General features: G+C 38.4%; 1 protein-coding gene across 1 annotated transcript in view; it reads left to right on the top strand.

Annotated features, from left to right (window-relative positions):
- The window catches only part of LHCGR (luteinizing hormone/choriogonadotropin receptor), a 66,310-nt gene extending 57,040 nt beyond the window's left edge, over window positions 1-9,270 (top strand). The window contains exons 10-11 of the mRNA XM_089481359.1: window positions 5,484-5,564; window positions 8,139-9,270. Of these exons, the coding sequence (XP_089337485.1) occupies window positions 5,484-5,564; window positions 8,139-9,270 (1,213 nt within the window). The remainder of the gene's footprint in view (window positions 1-5,483; window positions 5,565-8,138) is intronic.
- The last annotated feature ends 3,709 nt before the right edge of the window (window positions 9,271-12,979 follow it).

Here is a 12,979-nt window from a genome sequence, read left to right as displayed (position 1 = left end):
GACAAAAAGGAAAGCGTGTAATTCTGATTTAAAAGTTTAAATTCCCGGTTCGCCCTAAAGTGGGTCTCCTGAATAAACGCAATGTGCGATTTGGAAGAACGTAAAAAGGCCAACAATTTAGTGCGCTGTTGGGGTTTATTGAGGCCTCTAATATTTAAAGAAACCACGTTCAGAAGGTCACGTGACATTGTGCAATACCCAACAACAAAACAAAGAAAAATGCAATTCCGCTGGACCAGATAACGAGAAAAAAAAAAAAAAAAAGGGGGAAAACCTAACAAAACAAGCTGAACCAAAAAAAAGAACAAGTGCCTTGGATGTAGTGTGATGTGTGAAGGGGAACTTTGCCCCTAGAAATGGGTGACCAAGCATCCCATAAGAGGTTGAGCAGTGGGACTGCGAGCAGGCCCATAACCTCTGTCCAAAAGTGGACAGGAAAGCTCTGTGGGGGGGGGTGACAGAGCATGGTGTGAGGCCCAGAAGGCCAGGTAGTAGGAAAGTTATGTTGTGGTGCAACACCGTCAACAGAACATATATGTAGTCAACTGAATATCCATACATAGGACATATAAGCAACGTGTAGTATGTAGTGCATAGAAATCATGGGGAAATGTGGCAGGTGAGTGTGATAAAGTACGTATATTAAAAACAACAAAAAACAAAAAAAATAAACCAAAAAAAAAAAAAAAAAACCCCCACAGAAATCAAGCAATCGTACACTCTAAACCGATGGAACAGGCACATGGGCCTGACCCCTAGGGAGTAGAAGGCCCCGACGACACATGAATGAGAGCCCGTGGATAGAAGTGTGTGGCGAAAACAAACATAAAATATAATGAGTGGGAACAAATAGGGGAAGGAAACCCCCGGGTATAAGTGTCGTGACCGGGCAAACAGATAAGCATATCGACCACAGGTAGATATAAGGAGGAGAGTGGCAGTTAGGTCTATGACACGACCTCTTACCCTCCGATGATCAGTGGTGGTGATGGGCAAAGGGATGGTGGAGGAAAATAAAAGGATGATAAAATAAAATAAAAAAAATAAAAAAAAAATAAAAATAAATAAAAATAAAAAAAATAAAAAAAAGGGGGACCGTGAGATCGAAACACATGGAAATAAAACGGTGTAAGTCCCGGAGGATGCAGGGGTAAGCGATGAGAGGCAGAGAAACAGCCAACGAGCTCAACCCGTGTCTTCTGCAGGAATCGCCGCACGGCCGCTCCTCTTTCTCCGAATCTTCGGCAACGACCAGGATCTCGCCGGATCAGAAAGCAGTTTCGTAATTGGCGTCGAGGGCTCCCAGTCCTGCACTGATGTCTCCGGTAAGTCCAGTTGCGTCAAAAAGGAATCCAGCTTGCTATGTTGGCGGAGAGTAAAGACATCCTTGTCCCTTCGAGCTATGAGCACGAATGGGAACCCCCACTGATACGGGATATTAGCCGCTCGCAATAGTACAGTGATAGGTCTAAGCGCCCTTCGTTTTTGGAGCGTGACCGGGGAGATATCTTGGAAAATGCTGATTTTCTCACCGTTGTGGTCCAGATCACCGGAGGAACGGCAGGCTCTCAGAATAGCTTCCTTAACTGAATATTCGTGTAGGCAGCAAATTACATCACGCGGTGGGGCCGAAGGGGGTCCTTTCGGGCGCAAAGCCCGGTGAGCTCTGTCGAATTGTATAGGTGAGTCAGGAGATTGTTTCAGGACACAATTAAAAATCGATTGAAGCGTGGTGCGAATATCACCCGCGACCACCGATTCAGGTATTCCCCGAACCCGGAGATTATTTCTCCTCCCTCGATTATCCAAGTCCTCCATCTGGCGGTGGAGGGCTTTGAAAGATTCCGAGTGGTCGTGTAGTGTCGTGGAAAGGGTATCGATGGCGTCGCTTGTTTTAATTTGATCTTCTTCCAGTGTAGTCACTCGATCTCCGATATGCTTGAGATCTTGTTTGATAGAACCGAGGTCGGCGCGCACATCATGAAGGGCCTGATCGAGGGCCGTATCTATCACAGAAATTAAATCAGCCTTCGTCGGCAAGCGTTGAAGGGCCTCTTGCCAAGAGTGTCCAGTGGGTTGTGCGTCTGGAAGGTTGAGATCCCGGTCCAAGGAAGCGTCGTCTGAGCATTCACTAACTCTGCTAGAGGGAGAAGGCGCCATCTTAGATCCAGTCTCCCGCGCGGCCACATCTCGAGAACCTCGGAAAAAATGTCTCATCGAGGGGGCTGGATGCCTCTCCTGTGAGCTTGAAGGTTTCGGGGTCCCCCCCGAACGATTAGACTTCCCCATCTCTTAAGGTATCCGCAAAAAGCGTAAATTGTTCTGGTACGGTGTGCAGAGCTGCGGGTTCAAGCAGCCATCTTGGTCGAGCGCTAGCCCCGCCCCCCTTCTATATATTTATTTGCATAAAACAACAAACATTCTAAAAGATTTTAGTTTGTTTGGTTTTTTTAGCAGTCAGTGCCTGCTTTTTTGTCATGTGACAAGTGTTCCCGGCGAAAATTATGAATTTTGTCATTTCAAATTGTTTTTTTTAATTTTTCAAAGCAAACTCTTTAAATGTAGGTTATTTGTTTATTGAAGACAATATGTTATTTTTCCTAAAGGATCACAAAATCTAAGACCTTCAGTGTGTAATCATACCTTTAATATATTGTTCTATTATATGCCAAGTATTACCTGATCCTAAAGCTACATGCTATCACCGCTTTGGAAGTTTTTTTTTTCTTCTTCAAATGCTTAAGTAAACTTGCTTCTCCCTTTTTGATCCAGAAATAAGCAGCACTAAAATGTAATAATAGATATAATGATCCCTTGACATCTTTTTGACACTGTGTGGGTAATTAAATCCCACTACCACAAATCCTATTTTCTCCTTGGCAACGAACACCATTTTCAAAAATGAAGCCTCCCCCTCACATTGTAGGTTGAAAGCTCAGTGGCACAGTGCTGCTGCTCCAAAACAAATTCAGTTTCTGTTTTACATGGACATGTACAAAATATATTTTAAAAAAGCAATATAGGGGACCAGAGGCTCTTGTGTGTGCTTATATGTGCATTATGAAATGTTCATAATCCTAATCACGGAATATTTTATGACAATTATATACTAAACAAATTGGGGTTTATTCACTAAAGGGAGATCGTGATGAGTGGTTTCTGAAGAGTAATGGTGTCAATTCCTTGAAGTTCCTATATGTTATGAAGGTCAAACCAAAAGGTGAGCTTCTGATGCAGGAAGAGGCAATGGTCCACTCCATGCATGGTTAAATTGTTGAGAATTCTTTAAACTCATTTAATTATAAAATGACAGGGCCGTCTCAATCCTTCTTGCTACAGGAACTTGTAGGTGTTGTTCATTGGGGTTGAGGTCAGGGCTCTGTGCTGGCCGGTCAATTTCTTTCACACCAAACTCATCCAACCATGTCTTTAAGGACCAATATTGAGTCGTGCTGGAACAGAAAGGGCCCTCCCCAAAGTGTTCCCACAAAGTTGGAAGCACAGCATTGTCCAAAATGTCTTGGAATGCTGAAGCATTTATATTTCCCTTCACTGGATGTAAGGGGCCCAACCCCTGATGAGTTTGGTGTGGAGGAACTTGAGTGGCCTTCACAGAGCCCTGACCTTAAACACCTTTGGGATGAATTAGAATGCCAATTGGGAGCCAGGCATTCTCATCCAACATTAGTACCTGACCCCACAAATGATCTTTTGGACGAATTGGCACAGATTGCCACAGACACACTTAAAAATCCTGTGGAGAGCCTTCCCAGAAGAGTAGAGGCTGTTATAGATGCAAAGGGGGAGGGGTGTTGCCACTCGATATTAATGCGCATGGTTTTGGGGTGGGATGTCCAACAAACTCATATGGGTGTTATGGTCAGGTTTAATTAATGCATATTACAATATTTACGAAGTACTTTAGAATGCATTATTCTTTAAGGGGGCTGCCTGGAACAAAGGAGTATCCCTTTAAGTATTAATACAATATGCAACATTTTCCCAGGACATTATGTATTATATAAAAAAGAAAAAAGCCAGATTTATCTTGACCATAAAAAGCAATACATTAAGTATCTTACTTTGTGACTGTGTATTTACAGAAAGAGCTTTATTATATCATGATGCATAGCTGATCAGTGTTTGAAATATTTATGTGCTTTGTAGATAACAGATAGAAAAGAGGGTTGTAATTTAGAAAGCAGAGCAACTATTTTTCAAGATACAATAGGAACTGAACTGATTCAGAACTGATTCAGATTCAAAGATGTATAGAATTGTTCTGAACGTTCTGCTAAAATGAATGTTAGTTTTACCAATATGCCTGAACTTGATAATTTTTTTCACTTTTGTTTTAGAAATGACTTTGATTTTAATCTAACGCCTACAAGTAATTTCTTAAAATCTATTTCAGGGAGACAGAATACAGGGAATATGTTAACAAGAAACTGCAATTCATTTTAGAACATGGCACATTTCCTATTACAGGAGAAAGTTATTTTGGATGTACATATCCCATTCATGTATATTTTTCTTTAACAACAGTATGGTGGGATGTATAGCCTTTCCCCAAAAATGTAATGTTTTTATGATGTTCTACCTACAGATACACATCCGTTCAAAAGTTTGGGGTTACTTAGCTGTTTTCATGGAAAACAAGGTTCTAGCTGGAACATAATTGCAAAAGGGTTTTCTAAGGATCCATTAGCCTTTTAAACTTAAACCTGGATTAGCGAACACAACGTGCCGTTGGAACACAGGAGTGATAAAAGCCCTCTGTAAGCCTATGAAAATATTCCATTAAGCCGTTTCCAGCTACAATAGTCATTCACAACATTAACAACGTCTACACTGTATTTCTGATCCACTTGATGTTATTTAAATGGAAAAAAAAATATTAAAAAAACAAGGACATTTCTAAGTGTCAGTTAACGGCAGCGTGCATTCGGCACAATGCTCACAGTTCGACCCTAACTGGCCCTAAATATATCCTGACAATATATATTTTTATGTTTTTAATTGCCAACAATAGTGAGTCGCTACAAATGGAATCTTTGTGATGGCCTACTAAAGGGTTAATAGTTGAAAATTCTCAAGGTCAACGCCTGTTGATATGAACATATACAGGATGACTGTTGAAATCCCACATTTGTAAACTAATGTATATTTGTATAAGGTGTAACCTGCTTTTTTTTCTGCTTCCTGTGGTAATCAAACATTTTATGTGAAAATGGGTATTTAAAATAGATTTCAATATATGTGTAGAATATATGTTTTGTTTTAAAATTGTATTATACATCTGTTTAGAAAAGGTTGGGATACATGCTTTGGCATTTTTAAAGCAAATGATATGGTGACATTAAACTGATTTTAGCAATTTTCCCCCAGGCTTTATGCATTTGTGTGCAACTATAATCCCCTGCAACTCATATCTTGGGTTTTTTAATATTAAAAAATGTTTTATGTTTTCCATTCCCTGATAGGCAAAATGCTGCTCTTTCCTATTTCGAAAATTTTACAAAGCAATGTGACACTACGCCAAGGAATCAAACCAATGAAACATAGTAAGTACAAGTTAACAGTAATACTCAGTGTAAACCTTTGTCATAAGGGAAGGTGGTCAAATATTTAATGGTTCCTCCTGCATTTAAAGTTCCTCCAGCAAGGGTGTCCGAGTTGGCTGACATCAGAGTGATATTAGCAGCATGTTAGTGGACAGAAACTAATTGTTTTGAATGGTTTACATAATTGTTGAATAAAGAGTGTATTCTTTATATGATTAAGGAAAGTAAACTTATTTCCCTATTTGAAAGCTTTGATTACAGTCGTGTGGAAAAAAAAAAGTACACCCTCTCTGAATTCTATGGTTTTACATATCAGGGCATGATAATCAGTTGTTTTTTAGCAGGTCTACAAATCAGGCAAGCACAACCTCAGATGAACAACATGACATATTACAACGTGTCACAAGTTATTCAACAAAAGTAAAGCCGAAATGGAGAAGCTAAGTGTGAAAAACTAAGTACACCACAAGTAATTGTTTTCTCTATGACTTTTATCAGTCTCTCACATCGTTGTGGAGGAATTTTGGCAAGTTCTTACTTACAACGTTGCTTTAGTTCATTAAGGTCGTATAAAGGTATTTCAATTGGGTTCTGTTGTAAATTTGCTGGTGTGCTTTCTTTTTGTTAAATAAATGGTGTGGTGTAATATATCATGCGTTGTTCATGTAAAGTTGTATTTACCTAATTTTTAGACCAGATGATTATTATGTCCGGATGCGTAAAACCATAGACATCGAAGAGGGTGTACTTTCTTTTTCACACAAGTGTATATGGCTTTCAATACCAGTGGTCCTCTTATAAATGTCACTTTGTGGATGCATTTGCCCATTTGACTGACTTGCCCTAACCTATACAATCTTGGTTGAAACTATAGTTTCCAGATGGACACAAATATTTACATTCGAGTCCTAAACAATATTCGGTCAGAATTAGAAATTTCAGTTTTCAGTAAAAATCAGTTTTAGTAGTATGCATCCAGAATCAGGTTCTGTTTTTTATTTTTAACTCAACTGAATAGGAATAATAAGATTCAACTGGGATATGACATTATCATCGTCAATTATTATGTCCTCAATTAATTGTTAGGAATGGCCACTTCCTGTTGTAATTGAATAAGGATGGGAAATATATTAATTATGGAAAAACATTATACTTCTTAAGGACCAAGGCTTTTTCCTTTAGCACTTTTGATATATTGTTTTCAAGCATAATTTATGCCTCATTTAGTTTAACTGTACCAATTATATTCTAAATTAAATGTATTTTTTCAGGATAAGCAAGGTTTATTTTTTTTTAAAACCATAGATTTATAAACCATAATTTATATATAAAAAAGGAAAAAATAAAGAGAAAAAAAAGCCCAATCTCCCCACCACTACAACAGGACATACTAGGATATTATATTTTTTAAGGGCATCATAGTACATCCTGGTTTTCCTTTTTTTCTGAAGACATGCTACTATTGTAACTGACATTAACCACTTCAGTCCCAGGGGTTTTATATAGATTTTCCAGACTTTCCCAGCACCAGGGAGAATACTATAAGGTGTACAATTTTCTATACTTTTTATGCCTATGGCTTAACGGGTTTGGGGGTTGTGAACGGGGGCAGGAGGGTTATACTGGCTAGATGTTATGCTAGGGAAATGGGAAGTAAGGTTTTTAATGTTCTTTTTATTATCTTTTTTTATATATTTTTTAAAATTTATTTTAATTTACATTTTTTTACATTTTTTTGGTATTTTTTATTTATTTTTTTAACACAGAAATGGTTAGAGGTCCTCTTAGGGACCTCCTGAACATGCCAGTGATGTCACAATGACATCACAGCTCACATTATAATTTTTTTTAGTATTATTTATATTATTATTTTAATGATTTATTTTATATATTTTTTTTAATGAATTAACTTTTTTTCCCCAGCTTTTCTGTTACAGGATAGGAGGGGGAGTGAGAGAGATGGTTTCTCACTCCCCTCCCCGCGATCCCCCTGCACCGATCACACTGTGATCTCTATGCAGGTCCTCACAGACCTGCATAGAGATCGCAGCGTCTCTGTGCCTCATCGGAGGGCAGCATATCCCCACAGGGGATATCCTGTCCTCCGATGACCTTCCGGGTTACGTCAGCAGTGACGCAACCCGGAAGGGAATGCCCGATCGCGCGTTTGAAACTGCACGATCGGGCAGTTTACAGTGTAACAGCTTACCCGCTTTCATGCTGGAAGCTGTTACAGGAGATCGGACAGCAGAAAGCCGGCAATGCCGGCTTCTGCTGTCAGTGGGGAGTCCAGGCTGTCAAACGACAGCCTGGTCTCCCGTGCAGCGGCAGGGATGTGTCCCTGACACTGCACGAAGGGCTGGACGTACCGGGACGTCCATAGGGTATTCTTAATAGGCGTTTTTGGACGTCTCGGTACGTCTATAGGGGAATGAAGGGGTTAAGGGTAGTGTTATCAACTATTCACATAACAGTGAAAGTTTCAAATTTGTTACCATCTGAATCTGGGAATATTAAAAACTCTCTTCCCTTGCTGTTGCTGATGGGTTAAATAATGTAATTTCTTTTTTTCAGTGCAGAAATGAGTGAAGACTATGAGTTCCTTTGTCAACCTAAGACCCTCAGATGCAATCCAGAACCAGATGCTTTCAACCCTTGCGAAGACATTATGGGATATGACTTTCTCCGAGTGTTGATATGGTTTATCAGCATACTTGCAATTGCTGGTAATGCCGTTGTGCTTTTTGTCCTGCTTACCAGTCATTACAAACTTACCGTTCCTCGTTTTCTGATGTGCAACCTGTCCTTTGCAGACTTTTGTATGGGAATTTATTTGTTGCTTATTGCATCAGTGGACTCCAAAACTAAAAGTCAGTATTATAACCATGCAATCGACTGGCAAACAGGGAGTGGCTGTAGTGCGGCCGGCTTCTTCACCGTGTTCTCAAGTGAGCTTTCTGTTTACACACTGACTGTAATCACTGTTGAAAGATGGCACACGATAACCTATGCGATGCAACTGGACCGAAAGCTCCGCTTACGACATGCCATTTCAATCATGTTGGGGGGTTGGATATTCTCGCTTTTAATTGCAGGGTTACCACTCTTTGGGGTTAGCAATTATATAAAGGTCAGCATCTGCCTACCTATGGACATCGAAACCCCTCTTTCCCAAGCATATATAATAATCATCTTAGTGCTCAATGTAATTGCTTTTATAATTATTTGTGCCTGCTACATTAAAATTTATATAGCTGTTCAAAATCCCGAGATCACACCAACTAACAAAGACACAAAAATAGCGAAAAAGATGGCGGTCTTGATCTTCACAGACTTCACATGCATGGCACCAATATCATTCTTTGCTATTTCTGCTGCATTTAAAATTCCCCTCATCACTGTAACAAATTCTAAAATCCTCCTAGTCTTATTTTATCCCGTAAACTCCTGCGCAAATCCATTTCTTTATGCAATTTTTACAAAAGCATTCCGAAGGGATTTCTTTTTACTCATGAGCAAGTTTGGTTGTTGCAAGACTCAAGCAGAACTTTACAGAGTGAACAATTTTACAAACTACACCTCCAACTGCAAAACTGACAGTTTGTATACCGGACCAAAAAAAACATCACATGCTGACCTACACTTGGCTACCTTCGATTGCCAGTATTTAAAGGTGAATGACAAGCTTGAAAGCCCAGACAGTTAACAATAACTACCATATTTTGGTACCATTCTTTAGACTGCATATACCAAAGAGTTCCAGGATTTTACATTAACAATGTAATATTTTGGTAAATATCATCTTTGCATAAAGTTGTATATTTATGTACATAGGATGTCCTATTAAAAAGTTACACATTTCATTGTTGTACAAAATGTATATTTTTGTATTAAATATTGCAAGAAAAAGCAGAGATATGTGCCTGGAATGATTTACATTGTGTTGAAAACTAAAAAGGGTTTTGTCAAATGACAGAATACATGCTTGTCCATTGGGAAAAAAGTTAATGTTCAATATTCATAGAAATTGTAAACAGAGTTGAAGACTATTTTTTTTAGGGGTTATGTATTCCAGATTATAATTCAAATAAAATATATATAGTCTGCTATTCAAGTGCACATTAAGAGCTCCCATACTGTATGAATAGGGGAAAATGGTGGATTCTCAAAACACAGTAGTATATGTAAATGATAGTATATATCATAAATGTCTGTTAGTGATAACTTTTGCGCCAAATAATTATTGCTGACTTCAATTTTTTATAATAATTCAAAATACACCTTGGAAGATTACTACTATGTCTATACAACTGACCATTATGTTGGTAAATGATTACCCTTGTGCTGGTTTATATATTCTTATTAAATTCATATTTTTTCTGCAACATAGCAAAAGTCATATAGATATAGATGTTTGGATGAAAAGGAATCCTAGTCACATTTTTTTTATATATTGGTAAAAACTTTTTTTTTTTCTTTTCATGTAGGCGGCTGTACACAATATAACTTTTCGCACACAGAAAGTTGATAATTGTAAAAAAAAAATACAGGTAGATAACACACACTCCACAAATACAACAGCCTTTTTTTCTGCTTTTAGTGGCAACATTCCCATCACATAGTTATTCTTACCCATCAAACGAATTGTGGGTTATCTTGATTCTTTGACCACTTTAACTTCATCTGTACCAGGAGCAGGGACCGGACATCACTTCCTCATTGTCTTCAAATGCAGGCAGCGATCTACACACACACATTTAACAGCAGAACATCTTCTTGTGTCAAAGACTTAACTTGTATTGCTTACTGACATGTATTTGGTTGTGGTGTCAAATCTATGTTTCCAATTCTGGAGGAAGGCCAATGCCCCTACATCTCTCCTGGGAATCATATTCTCTTGTGACAGTCATCCCACATCTAAACACACTACCATAGGGTTCTAATTGCAAAGTAAAACTGTTTGTCACTATTTCACACAGATTAAAAATCAAATATTCATTCTATTTTATTTTATCTATGCTAACAATGAAAGCCTATACCCATCTGACTTCCCTATTTCACACAATTGCTGTCCTTCCTAACATAGCAATTTAAACTAGGCCACCACATTTGATTGAATCACAATACCTTGCAGAAATGGGGTTACAACTGAAATCTCTCAATAAATACATGTGAAAATAAAATCTAGATTAATTATCAGTCCATGTGTTAATTATAAAACAATAATTAATAAAACAATAGGAGTTCCAGTGATGTGATGGACAACAAAGCTATGCACCTTGAGTACTATATTTTCTTAATTGTGTTATTACTAATTATTTATGATTATTATTATCAATAATTATAATACATTCTCATAATGGTGTGTTTTGTGGAAGTTTCATAGGGCACTTCTTGGATTTTCCATTGTTTGGTTAGCAGATGTCAATCACTGAATTCTGATCTCTTTAGGTTAGAAGGGAAAAACACAACCACTTTTCATGACAAACAAAAATGGTATTTACTTATTTGACAACCTGTCCTAAATTTAGATTTACCAAAGGATTAATTTATTAATTGATCTGTGCCTAATACCAGTCAGGTGTGCCCACCACATTGCAGTTTGCTTAGCATGTGGTCTATTTCCCCTCATTGTGCACTTTGCATGGATGTCTGAATTTTAAACTTATGCTCACAATTGTAGTGTGTTGACTACCACCATTAAGTTGTTAAAGGTATCCAGTATTAGTATTCTCTTACTCCAAACATGTCTTCAACTTACCATTTCTTTTGTGGAGAGCTGGGTGCTAAGGTAGAGAGCTTCTGGGAGGCTGCAAAGTACACATAAAGGAACATGTAATGAATGTACCAGTGAAGGTCCATTTTAATTGTTTAGTGACCTTGTGACCACAACGGAACGTGTTTGGTTTTTTTTTTAAATGGCACGAACAAATTCATAAGGTGAATTAGTTGTACACAGCAAATCTTTAAAACCATTTACTGTATCCATAATATTTACCCATCTATTTGTATAATTTAGGCTTGGCATGAACAACACCTAATTGTTTAGACTTGTTTTGTAAGCAATTGCTTTGTATTTGTGATCTCTGAGATAAAAGTTACTTCAGTAGGTGGTTTTAGTGACTGGATGGTCTTAATGGGAATGGATTGGAAACAGGACCTTTGTATTCCAGTTTCTGCCTTGTGCTTGTGATGCGTTTGGCTGTTTCCCCGGACTGGTGTTTCTTATCCGAAGTGCCCTATCTTAGCGCTTCCCAAAGAAAAGCTTTAAATTTGAACCTCTCACTATAGTCGGAATGCAGACTTGAGGAGACTTAAGGGCATTTTATGTTTTATTGTGGGGAAACTGGACACAGAATATAATGTTATCCATTAAAACCATCTAAGCCCCCTGTACCCAATAAAGTCAAAATCTAGGCCAGGGAACCTGATTCGAATATAGGCACTACTTCTAAAAGGGAGAAAACCTATCATCAATTTCTCCACTGAGTGATCCTGAGGATGGTAAATCCGAAACACCTGGGAAATCTGCAAGACCCTCACAGGGATTTGTGCAGTTGGGAGTACTTCAGAGAAAGCAAAAGTCTGACTCAAGTAAACCACAAAAACAGCAAGACACCCTCTAGGTGCCCCAGGTCATGTTGTAACATCTGATGGGAAAACACTATCTAGAAAAATGTCCAACATGAGAAAAATCTAAGTGAACAAAAGCCACTTGAGGGTAACCTACTACCTGCTAATTCTAAGCGTGCTTCAGCATTATCCCATACTGGTTCTGGAACAGTCATTAGATCCTCAGTTCTCAGGTGAAGGTGGAGTTATAGAGAAATCCAAGTCTGCCTGGGCAGTAACTGGTTCTGATGCTGCTTAGCCCTATAACGGTACTGCAGGTGACCTGTCACCGGATTGTCTTTGCCTCTAATGGGGCTATAGTAAGACACCAAGACCAAAAGTTTATGAGCAAATGCATGTGCTAGTTCAAAGTTTATGTTTTGTGTTTTTGTCCAGCTTCCATGTTTTGTCTGGAGCATGTCATTTCTTAGTTTGTATTTTGGCCTTTCAGCGCACTCAGTGGATTTTCACCCCAAGTAGCAGCAGTTCTGGTCACTCTTTAAGAAGGAGGTTATGTCATGGTATCACCCTTTTTGCAAGGGCCTGTTTGGATTATACCGGTTGTGGTGCTATTACCATTTACCACTTGTCTTTACTTCCTTGTCTACATTACCCCTTTATTATTAGTAACTCTACGGTTCTGTTCACAAGAGATTTTGTTCAAAGTAGAAATTTACCAGAAGAAACGTCACAGTATCAGTTAGAACCTTATAAGGCTTAATTGCACAAATGGATCATTTTTAATTGAACTTCATGGATCCACAGGCTTATCTCTTTCAATTTTTCTCTCATCTCCTGCTCCT

The sequence above is a fragment of the Sceloporus occidentalis genome, unplaced genomic scaffold, assembly GCF_023333645.1.
Source record: "Sceloporus occidentalis isolate IW3139 unplaced genomic scaffold, rSceOcc1.0.p SCAF_15, whole genome shotgun sequence".
In the NCBI taxonomy this organism is placed as follows: Eukaryota; Metazoa; Chordata; class Lepidosauria; order Squamata; family Phrynosomatidae; genus Sceloporus; species Sceloporus occidentalis.
Note: the sequence above shows the minus strand (reverse complement) of the source record. Positions and strands in the feature narration are given on the sequence as shown.